Below are 27,644 nucleotides of genomic sequence, written 5' to 3' on the forward strand. Positions count from 1 at the left end.
CAAAATGAGCAAGACGCGGTAAAGAGTGAATCGTGGCTCAGTCAATATTGTATCTTTCTTTTGCGTCTGTCCATAGAGTGAGACATAACAAATGAGCAGGTGGTACAAATGGAGATGAATCCAAGTAAAAAAGGCAAATCCAAACATTCTTTGTATGCTGTGTTTTTTATTGCAGTGTTTTTACAGATATCTAATTATATTTGATAAACATGCTCCAAAAAGCCTTTAGTTGGAACAAAAGTGGTGTTTGAAAGACCCACCTAGTTCTCCAAACAGCTCCACACCCAGAGCAGCATAGATGAAAAACAGTAACATGAAGAGTAGGCCCAAGTTCCCCACCTGGAAAATAAAGAAAAAGCATTCATTTGTTATATTCATTTGTGGAATCGAATCACGTGGACCTCCACAGTTAGGTGAGGGGGGGCTCAGCCACTGTACAAACTGACTCAGTAGTTTCCAACTCCTCCTCCTATTTCCCCTGTCAGAGTTCAGAGATAACTGTACTTAATATAACAGGATTTCACTATTTATGAGTTTATATTTGAAACCAGAACCTTCAGGTTCCTTTTTCATTGCTTGTTATCATCTGTGAATCAAACAGCAAAGCCTTGTCTGTCTCATGATGAAACATACACATAGATTAACTGCAGTTTTGTTCCTGTTTGGTCCTGTTTGGTGCTTCTCCAGGACTGGAGAAGAATTTCATTGGCTCAGAAATAGTTGCAAGCCAGGTTTACGCATCATCGTCATTGTATTGCACAGTTCTGGGTGACATTGTAACATGTGTGAATTGGTTGATGTAGATGGTCACAGTGTCGATGTAGATGGATAAAGAGCCCCTGTGGGTGCAGTAGTAGGCACTAGCATCACACCATTAGCTAAGTCACTTCACAGGGAAGGCAGTGGGGTGCTTTTAAATAGGTGAATGTAGGATTCTATTAAACAGTCAAATAAACTGAGAGAAGCTGGGGATAAAATACAATGTGTTTTAGTTTTTACAGGAGGTGAAATCACAGCGGAGGACCGCATATAATGAGAGAAGGAGATAAGCGGAAATGGATGTATATACACTACAGAGGAGAAGTTAGGCAACGCCTGAGGAGAGCGTTCTTCTCACCCCAGCTGCGCTGGGTCATGATAGATGTAAAAAGAAATTCCATGCCTCGGCCCTAAGCAGTCTGCAGTTTGCAACTTAAACCCATCTGATGTCTTTGGATTCCCTGAGCAGAGACTGAAAGCAAACTTCAGGAGCAGTGTTGCTACACAATGTGAAACAGATAGCTGAATGTTAAGGAAGCAATACAATGATCAACAAGGTAGCTGAAGTTGGAGCATCCTGTGTCGTGTACATCTTTTGGTTTCCAGTAAACTAATCTAAAATCTAAAGCCATCTACTACATTTTAAAAGTGTGTCCTGAAAATGTTGTTGGTGCCATTGGGAGGAACATTTTTTTCTTCAGGGTAAATTCTTTCACATAATGTGATATGAGAAACACTGGCATATGGTCAAGGCCACCCACTTCAAATCCCAACTGAAAACAAGCAGGATGATTTGTTTGTTGTTGTTTTTTTACAGACACAGACCATTAAGGACAAAGACATCGCTAAACCATGGAGCACAACCCTCCTACTGTTCTCTATGTCCTTAAGCAAAGAACGTGTATTTGAGACACATTTAAAACACAAGCAGAAAAGGTCACAAGACACTACTTCTTCTTATATAGGCATTTTTAAAACCACTGTATATTTTTTTTGGTGCCTAGCAGAGGGATACCAATTGGTGTAATTGAGAGAAATTCTGAGACAATTTCTCGGTGGACCAGAGAAAAACAAGTTCACAGCACACTCATGTATTTGATTTTTCTACTGTACAAGCATAACTGTGCATACTTGCTATTAAGCTAGATTTATCTTTCTTCTGGCTTCAGTGAAGACGTGCTCTACTGAAGAAAACGTTGATGTTCTGGCTTGTTACGTGCTCACTTTACAAAAGGTAAAATTGACCTCATGAAAAATGTGTGGATGCTGCAAAATGAACGTATTTAACAACAGAGCCTACTGCTATATCGTATAGACAATGCCAATTACATGCTTTATTTGCTCTGCACAGAGTTGCAGTAACATTACAAACGATCAACTAATGGCTTTTGTGTCATAGCACCGTGGCAATAAATCTATCATGAAACTACCTGTGAAAAAGAAAAAATATAGATGAAATGATACTGGAACAATCTATATGATTTAATGCTTTCTTCCCATTTTTACTAATATATAAATACACAGTAGTATGCTATTTATAATGCATCACAGTGAAGGCTCAACTGTTATTGTTTTTTCAGAGAACAGCTGATAATTTGGCTTTTTTATGCCTTTTTTTATTGGACACTTAAAAAATAACAATGACATTAAATTAATATCTGCCAGCATTTTGAATTTAACAATTTTCATTTACTATTTACCAATGAAACCTTGAGTTTGTGTGTGTTCATGTCGATTTTGTTTTTGTGAAACTGAAAATGAAAGAGCTTGCATTTATAAATGTGAGGCTTACTGAAGCAGAGACATTTTCTGTGACTATAATTTATATATGTGCACAAATTTTGCAATCCAAACATCAGGGAGACAAAAATCCTCCCAGACACCCAGGAGAAAGAATCAGACCGACAGCAGAATGAACTTCTTGCTGCTGACTCACTCCATTAGAAATGCCTCTAATAAGGATATGTTTCCAAGAGTTAGACAGTCCCAATACATCACAGCTTTCTTTCCCCTCTAGTTTGACCAAATTGTTTTTTAAAAAACCTTGACACTTTACACATTTTGGAATTCTCTGTATATCTCGTTAAATGTGACCCATGCTTAGATCCATAAGCTGTTTTTTGTAATTTTGCCTCTGTACTCCACCACAGTGGATTTAAGATTTGACTGAAGTGCAAACTTTCATTTTTAATTCAAGGGGTTTTAAAAAGGTAATTCATATATTAACAGTTTAGAAATTGCAGCAATTTTATCCATTAGTCGCTCATTTTCAGCGGCTCAAAATGAACTGCACAGTGACTGACAAGCAGTTTAATGGTCAAAGAAATCCCATTCACTTGATATTCTATGACAAATGTATTAGATAAAAGGTAGCTGCGAATTGGACGTCTCAATCTGAGGTTCCAAAACATGATGATGCCAGAACAAGAGGCCATCATTTGGCTAAAAAACCAAAATGAATCTTCAAAAGGAAAGAAATGTGGCAACACCAAAAGACCATTGAAAAAAAGATAAAATCAATAACTGTAAATTATAGTCGTGGTTAAGAAAAAACCCTTTGTCATTGTCATTGTATCAAGTCTACAAGAAATACATAGAAATACAGATGAAATCGAAAGGATTTACAACAAGGTGAGATTAGGTCAGATTAGACTTGACTAAAAACATCTAAAGGAGACGGCCCAGTTTTAGAGAAAAATCTTTAATGAAGACTAATTTGTATCAAAATGATTGGAAAAGAAAATTATGTGGAAGGAGTAAAACAGCTCATGATAGAAGTGATAGCTGATGGGCTACACCCTAGGGGTGGGCGGTATAAATGATATACGGTAGAAACGATATAAATTTGGCCAACGGTAGAGATTTTGACTATACCGCTCTACCGCGATAGCGCATGTTGATGGTGTCATCAAGCGGCGAAATATACTGCAATAACATTCCCATGTTATTGCAGTATATTAATGACTAACCTTGTATTGTGGATGGATTATCTCAGTTGTTCTCCTGACTGAAGTTTGGTCCGTTTACAGCATCCTGCCATGCAATTGTATTTGTCCCTAACCACCAGAAACCCTCACGTTAACTTTTATCGAGTGGAAAAAAGTTAGCGTTTGTCCTTCAACTTCATTGTGCTAATGTTATGCTAACGTAGCTGTTTTGCTAGCAATCACGTAGGACGTCATTATATATAAGCTAGTCCAACTTAAGTAACCCTACAAACGTCACTGCTGTTTAGTTTTCCCTCTTCATTTATGTTGGAAGTGATAGCAGAGCTGTACGTTTTAATCTCTCAGTCAGAACATGGCATTTTATGTTTAGGTGGAAACTACCGAGCTAACTTCCTGCTAACTTCTAACTCCGTTGAATTTAATAAATTGCCGTAATGCTCCGGCAATCCATCAAACGGTGCGCCTTCATAGCTTACCAAAGTCGTACTAAAACATTTTTTGATAGATTTCTGTGCGTCGTGTACTACATAAAATCGGTTCGAGGTGAGGAAGCACAACCAGAATTCATACATGAGGCACACTGTCGATTTTTGAGAAAATTAAAGGATTTTAAGTGTGCCTTATAGTGTGTAAAATACGTTACACAGAAGAAAAGAATATATCGCGATATATATCATTACCGCACATGCTTCAAATTATACCGTGATATGGATTTTAGGCCATATCGCCCAGCCCTACTACACCCTCTGCTCAGCTTCAGCAAAACTGACTTTATGGCTCTTTGCAGTGCACATGGGTAAGACGTGAAAGCAAAAGCAACCCAAGAATTGTCATGACAGAAAAATGAGATATTAAGGCTAAGACCGTCACCTGACTTCAACCCAACAGAGCATGTTTTTTTTCGTAATGAAGACAAAACTTAAAGCAGAGAGACTGAAAGCAACTAAATGAAAGGGATCAAAAAAGGACAAAAAATAATAATAATCCATAAATCTAAAGTGACTTTAGTTTTTACGTTTGAGCCTCTGAAAATGGGAGAGTGTGGGTATAAAACTTGCTCTAATTCCTGCAGGGTTAAGTAGTTTTGTTAAACACCATGAATTAAGCTTAATGTCTGCACTTCAAGCAAATGTAGATCATTTCAGTTTGAACTGACTGTGGTGGTGTACAGAAGCAAAATTACAAACCTGTGCTGTTGTCCACTTACTTCTGGATCTGACCTCAAAAAGTAATACAGTGATTGAAATAAGGTCCACAATATAGTGGTCGAGTCCCAAAAGAGCAGAGTGTGACTGGAGTACAGTGCTGGTAAAATATCTCAACATTACTGAACTCCTAATAAGTTATTAAACATCCCCAGCTAAAATAGTAGATCTACAGTTTCACTATGTCCCCTCAGATTCCACAAAACCATCCATTAATATCAGCAAAGGCTTGAGACCAAGAGTCTTTCAGTGCAACAGGGGAGCAGAGCACATTTGCTGCTCTGTTCTCATTAACAGTGGTAAGAATGAAGAAAAAAAAAGAAATCTTAACTTATAGCTGCGAGTGTGTGTCTGTGTTTTTTAAAATTCCTGAATTAATTAGAGCAGCCATGGAAATTTACCAAGTGTCATAAGATTAAGGGCAAAAATTTTTCTAATAACCTGACTTTTAAAAAGTTCTTATTCTCAGAGAGCATTTATCGACTCTGGTCATTTATCATTTCACAAATGTTAATTAACTCCTGGGTGCCCTTGTGATAAGCTCTGGGGTGTGTGTGTGTGTGTGTGTGTGTGTGTGTGTGTGTGTGGGATGACACATACCTGAGGCAGAGCTTGGACCACTGTGTCAAGAAGAGCTCTCATCCCCGTTGCCATTTTCAGCAACTTCAACACTGAAGAGAGATCACACAGGGTCAGAGAAAACTATAGCCATGGGCAAAACTGCATAAGTCTGTGTCTGTACGTGATACTTGACCTACGTGTTGCGGTGATAAACAACCAACAACACCTACAGAGTGAAGGGAAGTAATACCAAAGACAGAAAGACTAAAGACACCAGAGGGATGGAGGAGAAAAGTCAAGATAGATACATAAGGTGTGGGCAGAGAGAGAAAGAGAGACAGTAAACGATCAATACACGGAACAGGTTTCCCAGCTCATCATAAGCGACCTTCGACAATTCCCAGAGGTCCAATTTCTGGAGGAACTCGGTAATTACTGGAGCCAGAGGAAAACATGAGAGTATTCTCACAGAGAACAGCAAGGAACAATATAACCTCCTGGGAGATGGGCTGCTCTTCACAGTTCTTAGTGAAGATACACAGTGCGTGACAAAGAGAGGGTGAAAGCGGTGGTTACAGTCCATGAAGAGAACAACTCTTAATAACCTTTTCACCAAAACATACAGCCAACAGCTTTACTTACAGGCAGTTGCTGCCTTTATTTGCTGAAAACATTTTAGAGTCTTTAATGCTCGATCACGGCGACTTTTTAAAAAAATGCTGTTTGCCAATCATTTTAATAACTTTGACTATATTTTGACCACTGGGACTTTGTCCTGTAAGATCTGGTACTGCAATTAAATATCTACAGTTCTGAAGGAGGACTTCTGTCTAATGAACTATGACAGTGAGATTTTGGCACCTGGTTGGAAATTAGCCTCAGTAATGCTACAGTTCGTAAAAAAGCATGGCTGTACATTATTTCAATGTCAGGTTTCATATTACATCTAATTTGGTATCTGTAGGATATAAATTATAGCTCTGTGGTTGATATTATGACTGCTCAGTAACACTACATATCCTCATTGGCCACTTTGTTGGGGACAACTGTTCAACTGCTTGCTAGCATAAATATCTAATCAACCAACCACATGTTGGCAACTTTAAGTGTTTAGGCTGATAGGCGTGGTTGAAACAACCTGCTGAACTTCAAGTCCAGCATCAGAGTAAGGCAGAAAGGGAATTTAAATGAGTCTGAACGTGGCTCGGATAGACTGGTTCCCCCCCGTCTTCACTGCAGCTCGTCCAGAGTTAGCTAAGAACCAGACAACGCTAAAAACTGAGTACTTGCTATAAGGGTTAAGGTTCTGTGTAAAAAAAACATGTAACTTATAATTTTTAAATTAATATAAATGTGAGCATATTTGCATAGTTACAGTATTTTATTTCCACTATTTGTTTTTGTTTGTTTTCCAAGTTATAGGAAAAAGTTTATCTGGGAGACAGCTGCTTCTGAGGCTAAATGTGCTACACTTCCAAATTAATGGTTGCATTTGTCATCCTTTTTCTTTTCTTTTTTTCACTTCTCTGGGTTTTATTTGTAAACAAAATATAAAATGAACAAAAATAATAGCCTTCTCATTTCTATATACCTGTTCACTACTTTACAGTAGCAGCTAGCTACCTGGCAATATTTACACTCAAAGTCTAGCTGGTAGAGTGGTTTATTCACTGACTGTTTTGAATGTCTCCATCTGGTTCATTAAAAGTGGCAAGCCTACAAAGAGTTTATAACACTGAAAAACTAAGGCTTACACCATTAGTTCAAGGGAAAAGCTAGCATCCTTGCCAGCTCATAATTCATAAGCATGGTCATTATTTTGTGGGGTAGATTATTATTATACTGGGTCATGCTAAAAACATTAAATGAGATTTTATTTGTTCAAATGCAGTCCTTGGACTTTGAAGGAGTATTAGGGGCACATTAAGAAAATAACATGTTATTATTCAATTTGAGAATAAAGTCAAAGTAACAATTTGAAAATAATTACAATGTTTTATTAGATGGGTTAGTTAAATCGTACTTTAGGATTGGTTTTAGTACAAATAAATTCTTTCTTTTTTAGCACATAAACACTGTGTGGTGACAAATATAAGGACAGAAAGATGCATATAGTCAGTAGGGAAGACCACAGAAATTTGGCCAGATTTGCTCAAAATGAAACAATGAAATGAAACAGCAATGGGCAGATTACTAATGGTCACACTATGATTTACAACAAGACACAGTAAGACAGCTGATCATGCTGTTTCTACACAGGCATTTAGTAGACGGCATAAACGCTGTGGCAGTTATTTGACTTGAAACGACAAATTTCATCTCCACATTTTGAATTTACTCTGAAAGTTTAATCTCAAAATGAACAATAATATTTTTCTTTTAATGTCGCTGTAACATTTCATTGTACTGGACAGTTTTAGAGAAAAACTAACATTAACTGCCAACATACAACAAAACAGTCGGATGAATATTCTATTGTATTATCCCACTAGCGAGTTGGAATTAATCCACTTGTATGAAACGACTGTGGAACATTTTAATATTCTCTCCCACAGTCACAAATTAGTTAACATTCATACACAGTGGCAAAAATGTTAAGAGAAGAAAGACTAAAAGTCACCAGTAGCCCTCACACTCATCATCAAATACCCCACTTGCTTCTTAATTACCACTGGCTGCTGTTTAATTAGCATATTACCCATGGGTCCACTCAGTGGTCCCTGAACAGAATTATGGAGGGCAGAGGGTGATGGTAAGAGAGGGTGAGGATTAAGTGAGATTGATGTAATTAGCCTTTATCCCCCTCAGTGTGAAGTTAAGAGGACAGCCCAAAGAACTAGTCCTTCAATTTCCCCAGATTTATTAGAGCACAGGTGCAAAATGAGAGTCAAGTTAAAAATGAGAGCAAATCTCTGTGATATATGGATACTGATATCAACCTCAGTGAGCCTCTTTTTCAAGTTACTCAGTCAGTCAGTAGGTCAGTCTAAAATTCTTCAAGCACTCAAAACACAACTAGTCATCATTATCCATGTGTCTTTGTTCAGTGGTAAGTTTGAAGGCTCCCTAAATGCTGTTTCATAGATTGAATTAAACACATAAAGAAACATTTATCACTTCCACAAGTTAAATCAAACAAAAACGAACATGTCTGTAATATTTAACATAAAAAGCTTACAGGACATGAGAGATTACACCTGCTAAGCTTCTGTTAGGCTCCTCTGATTTCATTTTCAAAAGCTTCATTTACAAAAATAATGAACACAATCATTTTGTGAGAACTAAATTGAAATTAGTGATGTGGAAATATACATGACTTTTAATTTATCTCGACTGCTGGGTGATATTAAAGAACAGCTGGGCGTACTATAGCAGCAAACAACATCTACAGAAAATTGAAACAGAAGCAAAACACACAAAACCTCTGACTAATTTTCTCCGGAAAAATGGTAAATTAGGAAACGGGTAAGGGACAAGCACATGTATAAAAATATAAAATAATAAAAGAAGATGAAGTTTCAGGCATAAGAAAACACCATGGGCAGGATGTAGGGTTAAAGACGTGTGCGTCTGTGGGTTGTGGTATACCTCGCGCTATCCTGAGCACCCTCATGATCCTGATGATGGTGGGGTTGATGGGGAGCGAGGCATTGATCTCAATTTCTTCCAGGGTGATGCCCATCACTGACAACAGCACAATGGCCAAATCCAACTGGTTCCACCTACACACACAGACACGCACAACGACTTTTCAACATACCGGAAAAATACCGAACCCGACCAAATATAATGTGAGTCTTAAAAAAAGGAGAACGAGGATGAATTGCTCAGGATTTCATGACTGCACACATCACGGTCTGTGTCATGTTAATTTCCCAATGAATATTAATGTTCTACATCACATTTGTGCATAATTGGCCTGACTCTCGCACAACTGACTTGGCAGAAGAATTGGTAACAGCTCACCATTACCCTAAGGCCTGCTCCAGCTATGAATATTTATAATAATAGTTAGAATAAGAGTTTGAATACAACGCAAACTTGGACTAAGAAACAATATCTGCTGAGTGATTTATGTAGCCTGTTGTCATTTTATTGGTCAAAAAAGAGTTACTAAACGGCTCATGTGGGAGAATTCATGAATGTAAAGTTAAATAAATAATGTGGATTTTTATATTTTTGTCAAAGTTTTGATGCAAAATTCATATTGTAATGCTAATTCTGAAACAAGCATCGCATAATCTCATCAGACAACAAATATAAAGAGGACATTCTTCAGTTATATTGTTGTTGAGTAGCTATATTATGAAAGAACCTTTAAAACCATTATATAAGAAAGAAGCCTGACCTTTCTTACTTTAAAAGACATGTGCACTTCCTTAAATATACATTCCCCCCCTTATTTTTTCAATGTAGCAACGTTTCCTTCACTTTTCACTCAGGTTACAGTAAAATTATTGCCCGGGGGAATGTTTCCCCACTGCGTTTCACGCTAGACAATATCTCAGTCCCAGAACAACAAGAAGCGGCGGCACACAGACAGACTCACACAGTGTAAACACACTCAAAACAGGGTTGCCTAATAAACCCAGGGGTTTCCAAAAAGACACACAAGGGTGAAGACAGAAAAAGACAAAGGTGCTGCAAAAGAAGAGAGAGGAAGGACATAGAGAAAGAGAGCCATGAAATGTAATGCACACTAGAAGAAATACTGTGACTAACTAAAACTGAGACACATAGAAAGATGGCCATTAAAATATATCGGAAGAAGTAATTTTGAAAGCAAGAGGGGCAGAAATAACCAATAGCAATTTTCTCCAGCACAGTTCTTGAAATGGATCGGAAGCAGCAATAATAAATCTACATAGTAGGGTCGAATAATATTCGCCAACACTCTCACAGCTGCTCCACAGTCTTGTATATGTAACTGAGAGAAGAGCCCCTGCAGGATTGCTATGATGCTGGTTGAAGATATGGAAATGAGTTAAAAATTCAAGACTTTCTGCACCTGCACAGTTGGATCGTGGACGAGTGTTTTTAAATTAAACATTCACCATATAATTGACCGATGACATCATCAAAAACTTGTGTAAAAGGGGCTTGGATCTTATTTTCTTTACACAGTGCTGGCATAGTCAGTTGGTTATATTTAAACAACACATTTTTTGTCACCATCCATCTGTCCATAGATCTAACCATGTCTCTTAGCAACTTCATAGTGTATGCTGTTAATATACTAGCAGGCTCACCGACACTACATTCTCACACAGGAAATACCTGCCAATGATATCTAAAGCAGGATTTAGCTCTTTGTGGTTCTAATTAGGCACAAAAGCCTGAAGAGAAAATAAACAACCTGAACAGAAGTGCAGAACTTGAAACATGTGGAATAAGAAAGCAAGCATTCTCTAAAAATGGTCTTCTTCACCTTTTTTGAGATTGCATATTATGCTCTTTGTATGATACATGTTACAGTCCCTATTTTCATTCACTGTAGGCTGTTTTTTTTGTGGATTGACAATTTCTGGCAAAAGTTAGGGCCAAACATAAACAATCTTTCTTAAAGGTACAATGTATAAAATTTCCACTACTAGATGTCAGTAGATAGCAGAAAACTGAGTTCTGTGTTCCTACCCCGCCAAATTCAAGTGTATATTCCGGTAGGAAAAACATGTTTTTGTCATGTTTCAGCCAAGTGAGAGCAAAAACATTCAATTTAGAGTGTACTCATAATGACCACAGCTGGTTAGCATGTTTCTGCGACTGTTTGGACCTGATTCTCCCCAGAGTTTCAGTAGAGTGCTGTGAGTCCACTGTTTACCTCAGCTGTCAATGCAGGGTGAGAAACATCCACGTCTATTTACTCTGGAAGAGGCTGTAAAACTTTGTGAAAGGAGTCTGATCTGAGTCAATGAGTCAAAGAAGCTCACTTGTGGCCAATGACAGACATACTGAGGTGAGTTTCTGAGGATATGCAGAACGTTTCTGTCTGTTTCTGCTTCTGTTAGCCACTGTTAGCTGGGGTTAGCTGCTATTAGCAGGTGTTGGTGAAACTGTCTGACTTGTTGAACTCTTGAGACACTTACGTGAATAAACTCTCATATGATGTGAGAACGTAATGAAAATGTTTATCAGAGAGAAAGCGTAATTTTTAGGACACTAACAATAGCTGGTAGCTGTACGGAGACGGGAGTGTTGCATATCTAATTTGCAGACAATAATCAGTTATTGTCTGCAATATTGGGAATAAATAAGCATGTTTGTCTGACTTGAGAGGAGGAAGAGGATGATATTTGATTAAGTTGCTGGTAACGTTGTCTCTTTCCTTCACGTTTTAGTTTCTTTGGTGAAAGGGACTCCTCTGCAGATAGGTATGATGCTTCATATCTTGAGTCGGAAGTTGCAGACACAAATTAAAATGTCGCTCCATCGCATGCAAACACCTATAACTTCTCCTTCCCCTTTGGCGTTTAACATATATAGTCGGTCTCTAGACAAATACATAAAACACAATTATTCGAAAGGGAGATGTCCATCACGGCCACTGTAGTCAAACATGGTGGGGGAACACAGCAGCTTTCACTAACGACAAATCTGGTTCTATGTACATTTAATAGATGATTCAATTTATAAGAAGGTATAAGATTACAAAGTAATCTGTGTATGTAAGTTTTGCCCTTGAATCTGTGATCTTGTATTTTTTTCCTGTCGTCTCTCAGAGCTTAGCTGGCCACAGCAAGCAGCTGCTTCTCTATTAGGAAGAAATATAAGAGATAAGGCCGTGGTATATAATACCAGAATGTGGACTGTACAAGGATTAACTTGCTGCTGGTGCCGTGGGTCAATACTATAACAGATTTTATCAGTTTTGCATGCTTCAAAGATTTAGTGCAGCCGGGACTCTACCTGTCCTTGAAGAAGCGCCGAAAGCCAAAAGCTACCAGTTTGAGAGAGGCCTCGATCACGAATGTGGACGTGAAGAAGTAGTTGCAGTACTTTAATGCAGTCTCCAGAGACTGGGAGAGTAAGAGAGGTGAAAGATGGACAGAGAGGTTAGAACTGAGACAACAACAGCAGACAGTTAATATCACCTCTCCCGTGACCTATTACAAGCACATTTGTTATCTTTTTTCACGCCAGTAAAATGATCTTTTTATCAGTTCACTGAAGAATGAAGCAAATAACACAGCAAGTTATGAGAATTGTTGTTCAGTGAATCCGTTTTGCCAGAGTCAGCAACATTTGCACTTGCCAACAAATTTCTTTTAATAGAGGAGAGCTTAATTGAGACAGACAGCTAAATTGTGTCACACTCTAGGGAGAAACAGAGAGCATTTTTTCTACTACGCTGGTATTAATGAGTCAGATAAAAAAAAGGGCTACACAAGTCAAACATTTGTAATGTTCAGTGCACATAATTAAACCAGATTATCCACAACAAGTCTAATTACATATTAACAAAGCGTGTGTTGAGAGGTAGTAGAAATTTGCCATTTTCAAACAGATGTTTGGACTTTAACTGCATAATGATGCTATTTTAAATAATCTTTGTAGATTTTTGACTTATGGTAAAATACTTTTAGTACTAGTTTTAAAGCTGAGACCAAACAGAGAGTGAGTTGGTCATTGTGCATCCCTTCATGCTGACAATTGGTTGCTAGAGAATGTGTCTGGTTGTCTAGGTAACGTATTTTCAGGGCAGATGATTTCCTGTCCTCTCATTGGTGGTTGCTTCAGTCAATTGCGTTGAAGTTGAGAGAAGTTTAATTCAGCACCTCCTTTATTTATTTTTTTTACCCATAAGTCATTTGAAATCACCGAATGCTATTGGCCATCTACCCTCTCTGGTCGCCACAGTGCTACAAAATCACAGCTTAAAACACACAGATAATCAAGACCAGAAAATACCTGAAGAACTTCCAGAATTAGTTGTGTTAATCTATAAGGTTAAGCGTTTTAGGATGTCTAAGGAGCTTGGAAAGAAAAGCGTCTGGATTTCTTGAAATTTCTTGAAATTTCTTCTCATCTGAGAAGCTTCTGCAGTTTTAAGAGCAACTGGTGGAGAGTCACAGATTTTAAGCCCTATGGGACTGTCCCCAAAGAGGGTCATGGACCCCCTATTGATCCTCTACCTAATCACCAAGGCCAAGGTGTAAAAATAGGTCAGAATCAGCCAAGGTTTTGGGTTTTTGAGTCCAATGCGAAACCTAGCCCCACCCTATCATGTGATTTCCTGAGGTCAAATGGCCCAGGATGTGAGCAGGCGTTAAGGCGTCTACACATTGGCGTCCTCTTAAGAGTGACCTTTAGATGCAGATGGAAAAGCCGAGTCTTGTCTTGTCGAGGTGGCTCCTCTATGCTGTGCCGTGCATTTATGAAGTGGCTGTTTGGTCTCTCTGATGTAGAGGTCTGAGCGTTCCTCGCTACACTGTACAGCTTCTCGGATGAGAGGTGAAATGTCTTCAAGAAACTTAAAGAAGTCGAGACCCTTTCTTTCCAAGCTCCTTACACTACGATGACCTGGATGTAAAAGTGGCTGGGGAGAGTTTTTTCCCTGTTTTGTGTTTTTATACCAGGCAAAACTAACTGTCCATAGCTTTATAGGACTAGGAACAATTTTGTTTGTTCAGGTTCAGATAAAGGAAAAAAATTTAACCGTTATAACACATTTTATAATATAGATCAGGTTACTTTACTGTTAAAGCTCTTACAAAACCATTCATTTTTACAGCAGTTCTGCTCTGAAGACAAAAATGTAATTATTTTCATTGTTAAACGAGTTAAGTCAAAGGCCAGTGTTTTTAACTTTTCCACTTTAAGCAGCCTTTATAATACCATTTCAGCTACATTTCTTTCCTTTATTTCCAAAGGGCTTCAGTCAAGTGTTATGTAGCCATAAAACCTGCAGGTCTTTGACGATAGCCTCGCATGTGTGGGCGATAGCCTTTGGATGTCAATGGCAATTCACACAGTCAACTGAAAATAATGAGCTCCGTGGGCTGTCTGTGTACAGCTATGTAAGTGGCTAATACCTTATATGTTTGCCACAATTGTCTCTCAAGATAAGAACATTTTCAGCTGAACACTGAGACCGAACACCAGGATAAGTCGTATACAGCCTACATGCCACAGGTCAGAAATGTGAGAGGAAACAGTGGAGGCAACACCACAGGGAAAGATCCTGACTGATTTGAGTGGGTTGCTCTGGTAGTTTCATTTCCTCCTTAGTGATCATATGTTAAACCAATAGATGTTGTTAGACCAATTCATTAGGGTAGCAAGAACATGGCATAAAAAGGTCAACTGATACCATCCATTTAACACATGAAGAGCTTTTTCTTACTTTTTAGCCACTTTATTGAACACCGTACTTGAATACTTTCCTGCTAAAAAGGCTTTTTTCCCACCTGAAAATCGTTTTACATAGCTGATACTCCAATCTGCCGATTGTTTATAATCCAGCACTTTGAGACATGCTTTAGTTTTTGGCAGTATTTATTGCTGATTCAGAGCAGCGGGCTGGCCACTTGCCTCAGGAAATGGCAACTTTTAACCATCAACACCTACTCAGAAGCCTTTGATGAGACTGAGAAAGAAACAGCAGATTTGTTCGAAGCATCGCTCTATCCTCCTCAAGCAAGGCTGTCACCTGTGGTTGGTCGTAGTGCTCCAGAGACATGGTGATGACATTAATGCAGATAATGAAGGTGATGACCAGGTCCAGGTAGTGGCTGGTACACAGAGCATGGATAGCCAGGCGTGTAGGACCATAGGATGCATAGTAGGGCAGCTTCTGTGCCTCTGGATAGAGGAAGAAAAACAATAAGACAATTAGGGTTTAGGGTCAATGAAAGAGAAGGAAAAATGACAGAAGGAAAACAAATGGGAGTGAAAGGGAAATTAGAAAAATGTAGAATAAAGTGAATGACAAAAAAAGAGAAAATATACAGACAAACATGTTTCATTAAACAAACAGTGAATAAAAGCATGAAGAATTCAAAGAGATTAGGATTCATTTCATTGGTTAGAGTACTGTACACAAAGTCTTGAGTTACTCCTTACTTCTTAATACTTTGCTTCCAAGGATCTAGACTATATTTTAAGTGGTTATGAGGCTTTCTTCAGGCTGAGGATCTTTTAGAGATTTTATTTGGACATTGGCTGCTTTTTCACTCATTTATAGTACAGTACTAGTTTTGGGTTTTCTTTTTCTTTTTGTCGAGCCGCTTAACGCTGACCTATAAATGACTCAAGCATAAAACAGGCACCTACCCCAAGGACTGCGGAATATTGCATCTACATATAACATAAAACTGAGAACCCATTTTAAAATGTACCTTTAGACACTTTGCTACTAGCAACTTGTCAGAAAAACATTAATTTGTTCCAATTTCTTTTGAAATGACAGCAAATTATACAGTTTGACAGGGACAGAGGAAGAGATGGCACGCTGTAGCAGTTGAACTGCATCTCAAAGTCATGTCCATTACAAAGACAAAAAATCCAGCCAAGACCTGACACAAGACATAAGATCTACTTGCCAAAGTTACCAAAGTCCCATCAGAAATGGTCTCAGTGGTGGACTGGCTGTCAAGAAGTTACTCTTAAGGAGGGGAAACGGGGAGAAAATGTCTGAGACATGCTAAATTACACAAGAACTGGACTGCAAATAAGTGGCAACAGCTCTTCTGGAGTGAAGAATCCAAATGTGAAACCTTTGGTTCAAATTGTTGTTGTCAGTATATACGTTGTTCCACCATGCAATACTATCTGGAAGGTTCCTGTTTACCAATGGCTTCAATTTTCAGGAAGTGGTGCCAAACATACTGCTATAATGCTGGATAGAAAGAAAAAAATGGAAGACTATCAGTCATGGATTGGCCTCTCCAGAGCTCAGACCCCAACATTATTAAAGCACACGGACCATCTTAATAGAGGATGGAACAAAAGGCACCTAACAACCAACTTTTGAATGTCCTTCGACAAACCTTTCCTTAAGTGTATTTAAGGTCTACCGGTTTTGCTCAATTGGTGTGCATGGTCAGGGGGCAACAGCCTAGGTTTGAGTTCTGGGGCCCTGAGACCAAAGAAAAGTTTTTAAAGTCTACTACAAGAAAGTACAAGAAGGCTTGCGTAAGAAAGTTTAGGCATTGTGGACGAATAAAGACGGTCATACCAAATATTGACTTTCAAGCTGGTTAGAATTGCACAAACTCTTTTTTGCCTCATATAATGTATTTCCATCTATGTTTGAAGATGATTTTGCTAAATCACTATGTCTATTTGCCAGTTTCCTAACAAAATATAGAGAAATAAAGTTGACTCAAGACTTTTACACAGTAGTGAATTTATTCCAAAAGAGGGAAAGAATAATGATGCTCAGAGCAGCTGAAGAAAAGTCAGACACTGAGATAAACTCTGTGCTTATATGAAGAGAGAATTTGATAAATGTGTGAGAGAGGTTAAGTAGCTTTAAATGAGTTGAAAAAATGACTCATTCAACGTCATATTATCATGTGTAATATAAAAGATCAAATTAGAAGTCTTGGGCATATGCCATTTGGATTTTACCCAAGGAGTGGAGACTTTAAAAGATTGCATCTATTAAGTTAAACATATACTGTATATAAATTGGAAGTATGAGAGAAGAGATGAGTATTTTTTATATAATAGACTGTATACGTTTGCATCTCTTTGCTAGATTTTCTTTTTATTCTTCTGTACACTCAGTCTTTGTTCCTCTCCCAATAGATTTTTGGATCTCGTCAGTCCTCCTCCTTCCATCTATGTTTTTTTCAACATGACTTGATTTTTTAAAACCGTCCTTTTTTACTTTCTTTTTTATTTCATTAAATTTTCCGTCTCATCTTTCTGCTTTTCTTTATTAATTATTTTCCCCTCAATCTTTACAGTGCTTCAGGCACTCAGCTCTGTCCCTACTCCTGTGTATCCCACGTTCACCCTTCAGCTTCTTCCTGTTCTCTGGATCTTACTTCTCCTTTTCTTCTCCATGCGACGCTGGCGTTTCTCCTCACGTCTTCTGGCCTCCTCCACCTCCTGGTGCTGCCGACATTTGTGGAAGTTCTCCACCACCACACCCACAAACATGTTAAGGACGAAGAAGCTGACAATCAGCAAAAAGGAGATGAAGTAAAGCAGCATCCACGGGTTGTTGTTGGTCATCGGCTAGAGGAGACAGGGAAATGTAACATTAAAAAAAGGAAAAGGACAATGGAAAGAATGAAGGTAGACAAAAAAAGGAAAATATAGCAGCCTCATTTTAATCTCAATAAAAAAAAATACTATGAATGGAAAGTTTAAAGCCCTTTTCACAGATGTACTCAAACCCTGAACTTTTCTAACTTTTTTCTTTCCTTTTGAGTTTGTGTGATGTGTTGATGGGCAAAACGCTCAGCTAATAATCTGGTGCATTCACCTCTATCAAGTAGGGGTCTTGTGTGTCACCAGACAGTTTCTTAAATCACTACATAAAGCTTACAGCAGTATTCAAAACAGACTATTTCCTGCTATGTGCTATATGTGACCTGATTGTCCTGAAATTGTTCACATCTGAAAATGGAAAGGTTAGTTGTTGATGTCCAGCGGCCCGGTTGTTTTAGCTGGCATGTACATGAAATATGTTGATCGCTGAGAATCACTTCCAGGATAAGTTTGTCACTGTTCTAAATGTTTAGGGTTACACATCTATTCAACTCGTTTTGAGAGAAAAGAATACATCTGACACTCTGTGTCCATATTCAGTACAGTTTGAAAATCTGGGGACTGTCAGCAATCTCAAAGGATGACAGTAAACAGAGGAATAGGCAGAGAATGGAGACAACGTGGGTTGATTGGATGTGGAGGTAGTTTTTGGGAGAGAGTCATTAGAAAACAAAACAAAAAATAAAGAAAAAAAACCCTGAAGTTCAGTGACAATAAAGCCGGAGATGAGAGTCAGATTTTCAATTTGGGGGAGCGCTGAGTGCTGAAAGCACTGGGTGGAGTGTAAATGGGATTAGTCATTCAGAGCCATGTTGGACTGCAGTGAGGTTTCTCCCTGAGGCGAGGAAACTGAATCATCCAGAATAATGCCCACTCTTTTTAATAGATTCTCTAATAGATTTTCAAATAAACCAATTCTACAAGGAACGTGTTCACTTTGTAGCCACTATAGAAGACTAATTTGCATCACGTTATTGGATGCTGTTGTCGTCTGTGTATATTATTTGTGGAGTTAAGGGGACAGTAAGCAGCGTGTTCTCCACTTTAGGAAGCAAAGATACATTTTTAAGATCGTGACTGGCCTCAGGTGTGATTGTTTATTAGAACGTTTTAGCTTCCATTAGATAACTATAGTATCTCTGATAGAGCATTCAAGCAAAGCTCCTAATTTCACATTCCAATTATAGCTCAACCCTCACCTTCAATCATAATTTTAAACTCTAACGTGAAATTAGTTATGAACTACATTCAGCTCACATAACATTCATTGGAGGGAGTGTGGGTTAATTAAATTACAAAAAGGGTATTTGCATTATAGCCAAAGACATAGGCAGTGCACTTAAAAACAGCATAATAGGGACATTGGAGCAAAGGTTTTCAAGTAAGATATACTAACAAAGGGATCTCAGAGGACTGGGCCGTCCCATTTAACCGTTTCATGCATGAATTATGACAACCTCAATCTGGTTAGTATTTTTATTCATCTTTAGGCATTTTTTTAAACATGTACTTTTTAAAGAGTTTGTTACATGTATGGTATGGAGTGACACATCAGTGTCCAATGTAGTGGTTTATGTGCAGGTATACCATCAACACTGACACAAATACAAGAAAACAGCCTTTGAATAGCTGTCCACTCTAGTGGCCACTATGTGTGAAAGGGTTAAATGTGATTCCAATGATAAAATCCAGAACGGGTATTTGGGAGAAGGCGATGTAGAAGGTGCTGCTCCTACAGGAAACATTTGTAGTATTGCAATGATATGAACAGACGACACTAAGACACGTCCCTGTGGAGGAGATCTAGGAACATCCAACTGGGTTGAATATTCAGAAGACCAGAAGGAGGAATTTTATATCCCATCTGTTAAAGAAATGTGGGATTCCCTCAAAGAGGTTTGAGTATGTAGATGGAGATTTAGGCAGGCATGTGGGCCACTCTGCTTAGTTTACTACCACTGAACAGTGGACCTGACTGACTGACAGACAGATAGATAGATAGAAAAAGGTTTTAATTATTCGAAGGTTTTAAGTATCTGGAGATAATAAAATAAATGTGATCATTCAAATTAGGTAAATACAATGTCAGGTGAACTGCAAAACCTGATATATTATACCATATGTATGTCAATACAAGTGAAATAAAAGTATTTCAAAATGCTGAAACACGCACAGCCTTTCTGCTTCCACAGGAATTAAGACGATAAGTAGCAGCAAGGTGTATACACATTCAGTAATGTATATACCTTTACATATTGTACATATATTTATTACTTTTTAGATTAGCCATTTTTATATTTTGCTTGTTTTACATTATTGTATTTTGCACAACTCTGTTGCTTGTGAAGCTCGCACACAAGAATTTCACTCACATGTACTGTACCAGTGTACCTGCACATGTGATGTGACAATAAAAGTGATTTGATTTGATTTGATTTGATTTGAGGTGCTGCAAATCAAACACATCCAACTGATCATCATTAGGTGTGAGAAGAGTGTAGACTTTCTTTTTACTATAACCACAAGCATGAGCATAGGTATTTACCGTAATATTATTTATTACCTGCTGGTCAATTCCCACTGCATCTAGTCCATGGTACATGATGTTGACCCAGCCATCTTTTGATGCCAGCACAAACAGGGACATAAGAGCCTGAAAGGGACACAAGCAACAGCATGAATAAACAAAGCAGGGGTCTCCAACTCCAGTCCTCGAGAGCTACTGTCCTGCAGCTTTTAGATGTATCCTTGTTCCAATGCACCTGAATCAAATGAATGGCTTGTTACCAGGCCTTTGCCAAACTTGATCGCATTCATGATTCAATCATTTGATTCACTGTGTTGGAGTAGGGATGCATCTAAAAGCTGCAGGACCGTAGCTCTCGAGGACTGGAGTTGGAGACCCCTGATTTAGACTCATCCAAACAAAATGCTAATAGTATAATGGGCTAAATCTAACAGCTGGCATTTATTAAAAAAAAAAAGACAAAGAAAAGATGTTAGTGGATCAAACCACAGACATGAAGCAAAGTACTTTAATCGCCTAGTGCGCAGAGCAACAAACATGAACTGCTATTATGTAATAGACATCAGTGGTACAATATTAAAAACATTAATTAGCATTGTCAGCCGTGTGAGTCCTTCCTCTGTTATTCTCCACCTCTTTTTGTTGTACAATGGGATGTTGTAGCTAACTGAAAACCATCTCTTCTATTGTGGGCAAAAGGCACTTTACATTTCTTCTTTCGCATTCATGAATCAAACTGTCGCTTTTTCTCCAGCTTTAAGACCATTTAAAGGATCGACAGCGTAGTACAGTGTCTCTGTGTGCGGTTTTGTTTGTGTGTACTTCTAGGGTAATGTGTGGAAAACAGCCCTGCCAGGATGCCAAGCATGCACTGTATTCTATCTCGTACCTGTCCAAGGTTGTCAAAGTTGTATTTGTGGTGAACCCATCGATAGTTGGCAGCCAGGCAGTCAGATTTATTGGTGATATTCTTCACATCGAGACCCACACAGTAGTAGAACTTTCCTTTGAAAAGCTTTGAAGGAAAACAGACACAGGCAGAGGCACATGAAGATAAATCACGACAGAGCAATGAAAAAAAAAAACCCTTCTCTGCATAGCCACTTCTTTCACTCGGTTTTTGAAGTCATTTCAGAATTAGTGTTTGTAACTAGTGCATAGATGGAGCTTTATTGAAGACTCCACGAGCGCTTGATATCAACAGTGTGGTTTTCCTCCCGAGAAAAGACGTTTTTAACTCTCACTCACACTGAACATCAAAGAGGGATGTGGGTAAAGAATGCATAACAGCAGATGCAGAGAGAATGACATGAAATGAAGTGTGCAATAGCAGGGTGGGATTGACAACCAGGTGCAAAAGAAAATATGAAAATATAAAAGAGCCAGCTGTACATTTGCCATACTTACAAACTTGCTTGTAGAGTTAAAAAGATAAACTAGATTTTGTGATGATATTCTCTTACTGATTTAAAAAAAAAAGCAAGGCAGAACATGTTAGGTGGAGGGCAACTTGGACTTGGACACGAATATGTTTACCTGAACACCAAGGATGCCAAAGATGATGAAAAAGGCACAGCAGATGAGGACAATGTTGCCGATGGGCTTGAGGGACGTGATTAGGGTCTCGACCACCAGCTTCAGTCCTGGAGCTCTACTGATCACCCTGTAGGACAAACAGGTGGAGAGGGATGGAAAGATGAAGAAAGAAGGAAGAAAAAACAACACACAGCATCTTTTAGAAGCAAAAGTAAAAAGAAAAAGAACAACATGACTGCAGAGCTTTTGTCTAAAACACTCGGTCATTTCAGTCGCTTTTCTTAATGCTGGCATCCCAAAAACTGCCAATAAACTATTTTGTTATCTCAAGAAAACAGATTAATTTAACTCGCCAGCTGACAAAAGGAAATTAAAATAAGAATAAAGGTCTGATTTCTCAAGATAATTTCTCCCAAGGAGATAATTTTGGTTTTCTCAGGATCAGGGGATAATTATGGAGAAGCCATTAACGCCTTAGTCTGTTTATCTGGTTATCCATGAAGCTATCCAACAGTTTCACTGAGATGCTGCTATTAATCTGACATTCTAGCAAACATCAGCTGCTGAAGTTTATTCCTGCACTGTGCAGCTGGGGGGGGGGGGGGGGGGGGGGTCACCACTTTTCCATGTTCAGAATTACAGATCCATTTATAAAACACTTGACTTCACTTTTATTTATCATCCTTTGTAATATATGAATCTGCGCGGAGGCGTGGAGAGCAGTCAGAGAGAGACAGTTTATTTCAGTAGAACAGTAGAACAGTTTACTGCTGATAGGGGGAGGCCGTTTCATTAATCCACTCTCCTGTGTGAGAATGACTGCACCTGTGTTGTCCAGAGTGCTACGGCTGATACATTAGTTAACTGTTTTATGGTTCACAAATATGAGCAAGTTCAGAAGGAACTGAATTCATGCCTGGGTCTTTGATAAAGTGAATTAGTGATGAGTTACACTTGCGCATGAATCCTAATCATGAATAATAGCCAAATCTTCTCTCTCTCTCATATATATTAGTGCTGTCAATAGATTAAAAAAAAAAACCTAAAATCTCACTTTTCTGTAATTAATCGCGATTAATCGCAATTACTTGATCAGTAGTGTTAGAGTGAATTGTTAAATGTTTGTCATTTTTATGCTTACCATCCATTTCTACATTGTAAAGCAATTCCACAGTCCCCCTCCCCAGATTCTTGAGTTTTTGGGTGAGGGGCTGTAGGTTTGATTACAGACACATCCTATCTGGAAGGTCTGTTTGATGTAAGCTTCCTGCCCAGCAGGAGGTCTCTCACACACACACACACACACACACACACACACACACACACACACACACACACACACACACACACACACACACACACACATATATATACATACAGTGCCTCGTCTTTGTAACCAAGGGGGGTTAAGAGGGGAGGTACGTGTTGTAAACTATTGCGTGAACTGTAACAGTTTGTCAATAAATAGCTGCGAGGGAAGCTGCTCTTTGAAGGACTTTGGGCTGGAGACAGGTTAGGAGCGTGAGCTCCAAGAGCTGGTTCTTGACCAAAGGCCTCCCTTGCGCAAGTAATCGATCGAACGCTGTTGCCTTGTTTTTCTTTCATGGGAATAAGTCCTGGATACAGCGGGGTCTGAGTTTAGACCCAACAAATAGCTTTGTTGCAATTACATTTTTTCAACTTTATATTTAAGCTTGTAACTGACAATGCAATATAATGAAGTAAATGCAGAATAAAGACAAAGAAAGTATGCTTACATTCAAAGAGAATTTTAATAGTTTTCTTCAATCTTTTAGCACAGGTTCTCTCCTGTGAAATACAACTTTTTAAATGGTAAATGGACTGGTTCTTATATAGCGCTTTTCTACTCTGAGCACTCAAAGCGCTTTATACAACTAATTCATTCACCCAATCACACAAGCACTTTTTCTAAACTGTTTAGTCTAACTGTTAGTAGCTGACCTGCTCTACCACCTGAGCTACAGCCACCCCCAAATTACCTATTAGTATATAGGTTTAAAAAACCTATATACTAATAGGTAAGTATACACTCATATATAATATATATTAGTGCTGTCAAACAATTAAAATGTTTAATCAGATTCATCACAGGGTTACTGTGGATTAATCATGATTAAATATCATTCATTTTTATTCTATATTAATTTTTTGCATGAGCAAACAGACTCGAGAAAAAACGGAAAATATACGCACTTAACATGTTTATTGAACATCTTGAACATTCATGTTAACAAAAGACTCTGTAAACATTTATCCACTCTCTCTTTGTCACTCTTGGGGAGGCACTTCAAGTCCTTGAAAGGAGGAACCAAAGCGCATGTTCTCAACGATGTTAATAGGTCTGCAGTTTGTTGCAATCCACTTGGCGTCAGTCAATATGTCCGAGGTAGACTTACTGAGTCCCCGATGCTCCGTGAGTGGTTTGTCGCAAGCTTGGTGACGCGCCAAAATCCTAGCAGCATCCCTGACTAACGTATGCTTTGCAGTGTGCGTTTATCATCTTCCAGATTTAGTTGATTGGTTTAGCTGCCCCTCACCACCAGATCAACTGCCCATTTGCGCATATGCGAAGGTAACTCTACTTGGACAAACTGCCCGAAATGCGTTTACAGGAACATTTTAGGGATTTTGAGTCATTCTGCACTCCAGATGCGTTAACTGCATTAAAAAATTTTATCGCGTTGACCGTGATAGCAGATTAATTTGCGTTAACGTGTTGACTTTGACAGCACTAATATATGTATGTATCTCTCTCTCTCTCTCTCTCTCTCTCTATATATATATATATATATATGTATGTGTATATATATATATATATATATATATATATATATATATACATATATATATATATATATACATATATATATGTATATATATATATATATATGTATATATATACAGTTAAGCCCAAAATTATTCATACCCCTGGCAAATTTTGACTTAAAGTTACTTTTATTCAACTAGCAAGTTATTTTTTGACTGGAAATGACACAGGTGTCTCACAAAAGATAATAAGATGATGTACAAGACGCATCATTGTGGAAAAAAAATATTTCTCAGCTTTTATTTACATTTGAGCAAAAAGTATCATGTCCAGAATTATTCATACCCTTTACAAACTGTCACAGTCTCTGGGAAAATCCAAAGTTCCATACCATTCCAAATAGTCAAAGCTGTTCTAAAGCATCCAAATTACCCTGATTAATTGGAAATAGCTGTTTTGATCAACTCAACAGGTGAAAAACAGCAGCTCTCTGCAGGTGGTCTGTGGACATTCATGGCTAAGACAAAGGAACTCAGTGAGGACTTGCAGCTGTGCATTGTGGCTGCTCACAAGTGAGGAATGGGCTACAAGGCCATATCCAAATGTTTTCAAGTTCCAGTGGCCACAGTGCAAAGTATTATTAAAAAATACAAGATGTTCCGCACTGTGGAAAATCTCAGAGGACGTTGTCGGAAGCCAAAAGTGAAACCTGTGCTGGCCAGGAGACTAGTGAGAGAGGTGAAAAAGAATCCAAGGATCACCACCAAGGCCATTCTGGTGAATCTGGGCTCTGCTGGTGGCAATGTCTCAAGCCAGACAGTCCAACGGACACTGTTGGGTTCCACGGATGCAGACCAAGGAAAACGCCACTTCTCCAGGCACTTCTAAGGCATGCAAAAGCTCATTTGGCCTTTGCAAATGCTCATCTGGACAAAGAAGAAGGTTTCTGGTCTTCAGTGTTATGGTCAGATGAAACAAAAATTGAATTATTTGGTCACAATGATGTTGGCATCATTGTGATCATTTGGCATAAAAATGGAGAAGCCTTCAACCCAAAGAACACCATCCCCACTGTCAAACATGGTGGTGGGAACCTAATGCTTTGGGGGTGTTTTTCAGCCAATGGACCAGGGAACCTGATCACAGTAAACAGCACCATGAAAAAAGAGCAATACATGAAGATTCTCAACAACAACATCAGGCAGTCTGCAGAAAAACTTGGCCTTGGGAACCAGTGGACATTTTAGCACGACAATAACCCAAAACATACAGCAAACGTGGTGAAGAAATGGTTAGCAGACAACAACATTAATGTTTTGCAGTGACCTAGCCAGAGTCCTGACTTGAATCCAATTGAGAATCTGTGGAGGGAGCTAAAGATCAGGGTGATGGCAAGAAGACCCTCCAACCTGAAAGATTTGGAGCTCATTGCTAAAGATGAATGGGCAAAAATGCCTGTGGAGACATGCAAAAAGCTGGTCTGCAATTATAGGAAGCGTTTAATTGCTGTAATAGCCAATAAAGGCTTTTTTCTATTGATTATTGAGAAGGGTATGAATAATTCTGGACATGATACTTTTTGCTAAAATATAAATAAAACCTGAGAAATATTTTTTTCCACAATGATGCCTCTTGTACATCGTCTTATTATCTTTGGGGAGACACCTGTGTCATTTCTGCTCAAAAAAGAACTTGCTTGTTGAACAAAAGTAACTTTAAGTCAATATTTGGCAGGGGTATGAATAATTATGGGCTTAACTGTATATACATATATATATATATATATATATATATATACACATATATATATATATATATATATGTGTATTGCGGATGTTGTTCCTGGGATCTGCTGAAGCCACTCGTCCAGCTTGGGGGTCACTGTTACCTTTACCTTCCACATCTTCTCTAGCTCTTCTCTGGGCCCTTCGTACTTCACCAGCTTCTTGTGTTCCTTCTTCCTGCTGTTGTTGTCATTCAGTATTGCTACATCTATCACTACGACCATGTTCTTCTGTTGTGCACCACTACTATGTCTAGTTAGCCATCACTAATTTCTCCATTTGTATCTGGAAGTCCCACAGGATCTTAGCTCGGTCATTCTCCACCACCCTTGGGACAACTGGGACTTGGTAACCAATCTCGGATGGGGGTGATGATATCTCCCCTCACACCTGTCGCCTTGGGTCCCCTTTGCTGTAGCATTTGTGTTGTACCTCTTATTTTATCAGTTTCTCAGATCACTAATTGGGAATTTTGGCCCACTCTTTTTACAGCATTTCTCATAAGTCATGAGTCTGAGATGTAGCTCTTGTTTTTTTGCAGTTTCTCACACTGCTTCCTCCTGGTGAATCGTTCTTGCAGTAAAATGATGGACGTCAAATTGTTTGGAAATGGTCTCACAACCGTTCCTAGACACAGTACCTTTTTATGAACAATGTTGATCAGGTAAAGCTACCTAATGCTAAGCTAACTAAGCTAACTGACAGAGTATTATTGATCTTCCTTCACACCTCTCAGCTTCACACCTCCCAGCTCCCAGTCATTACACCCACCTCCGGCTTCTGTGGACTTCAACATACACCCCCTCCCCCAAAATCCACTCTGTCTATCTCAGCACTTCAAGTGAGGAATGAGCTTCGCAAGATCAAGGTGCGGAAGGCTGCAGGTCCAGATGGCGTCAGCTCCAGACTCCTGAGATGCTGCGCAGATGAACTGTGTGGCATCCTAGGTTATCTGTTCAACCTGAGCCTGTCACTGGGGAAAGTACCACAGCTGTGGGAGACCTCCTGTGTGGTACCGGTACCAAAGACCTCCCATCCCAAGGACCTCAGCAGCTACAGGCCGGTAGCCCTGACATCGCATCTGATGAAGACCCTCGAGAGGTTGGTTCTAAACCATCTGCGCCCCCTGGTGAGGTCTTCATTGGATCCGCTGCAGTTTGCTTACCAGCCTGGCATCGGGGTGGAGGACGCCATCATCTACCTCCTGCACCGAGCTCTGACTCACCTGGAGAAGCCTGGAAGCACTGTGAGGATCATGTTCTTTGATTTCTCCAGTGCTTTCAACACCATCCAGCCACGACTTCTGAGAGACAA

General features: G+C 38.9%; 1 protein-coding gene across 1 annotated transcript in view; it reads right to left on the reverse strand.

The window, feature by feature from the left end:
• Positions 1-27,644, reverse strand: part of LOC134628446 (voltage-dependent T-type calcium channel subunit alpha-1I-like) — a 190,994-nt gene that overhangs the window by 25,070 nt on the left and 138,280 nt on the right. The window contains exons 22-30 of the mRNA XM_063475124.1: positions 21,759-21,885; positions 21,112-21,237; positions 20,259-20,348; positions 17,467-17,659; positions 15,123-15,274; positions 12,380-12,489; positions 9,062-9,195; positions 5,513-5,583; positions 261-339 (exon numbers count right to left, since the gene is read on the reverse strand). Of these exons, the coding sequence (XP_063331194.1) occupies positions 261-339; positions 5,513-5,583; positions 9,062-9,195; positions 12,380-12,489; positions 15,123-15,274; positions 17,467-17,659; positions 20,259-20,348; positions 21,112-21,237; positions 21,759-21,885 (1,082 nt within the window). The remainder of the gene's footprint in view (positions 1-260; positions 340-5,512; positions 5,584-9,061; positions 9,196-12,379; positions 12,490-15,122; positions 15,275-17,466; positions 17,660-20,258; positions 20,349-21,111; positions 21,238-21,758; positions 21,886-27,644) is intronic.

The sequence above is a fragment of the Pelmatolapia mariae genome, linkage group LG6 (genome assembly GCF_036321145.2).
Source record: "Pelmatolapia mariae isolate MD_Pm_ZW linkage group LG6, Pm_UMD_F_2, whole genome shotgun sequence".
NCBI classification, from domain to species: Eukaryota; Metazoa; Chordata; class Actinopteri; order Cichliformes; family Cichlidae; genus Pelmatolapia; species Pelmatolapia mariae.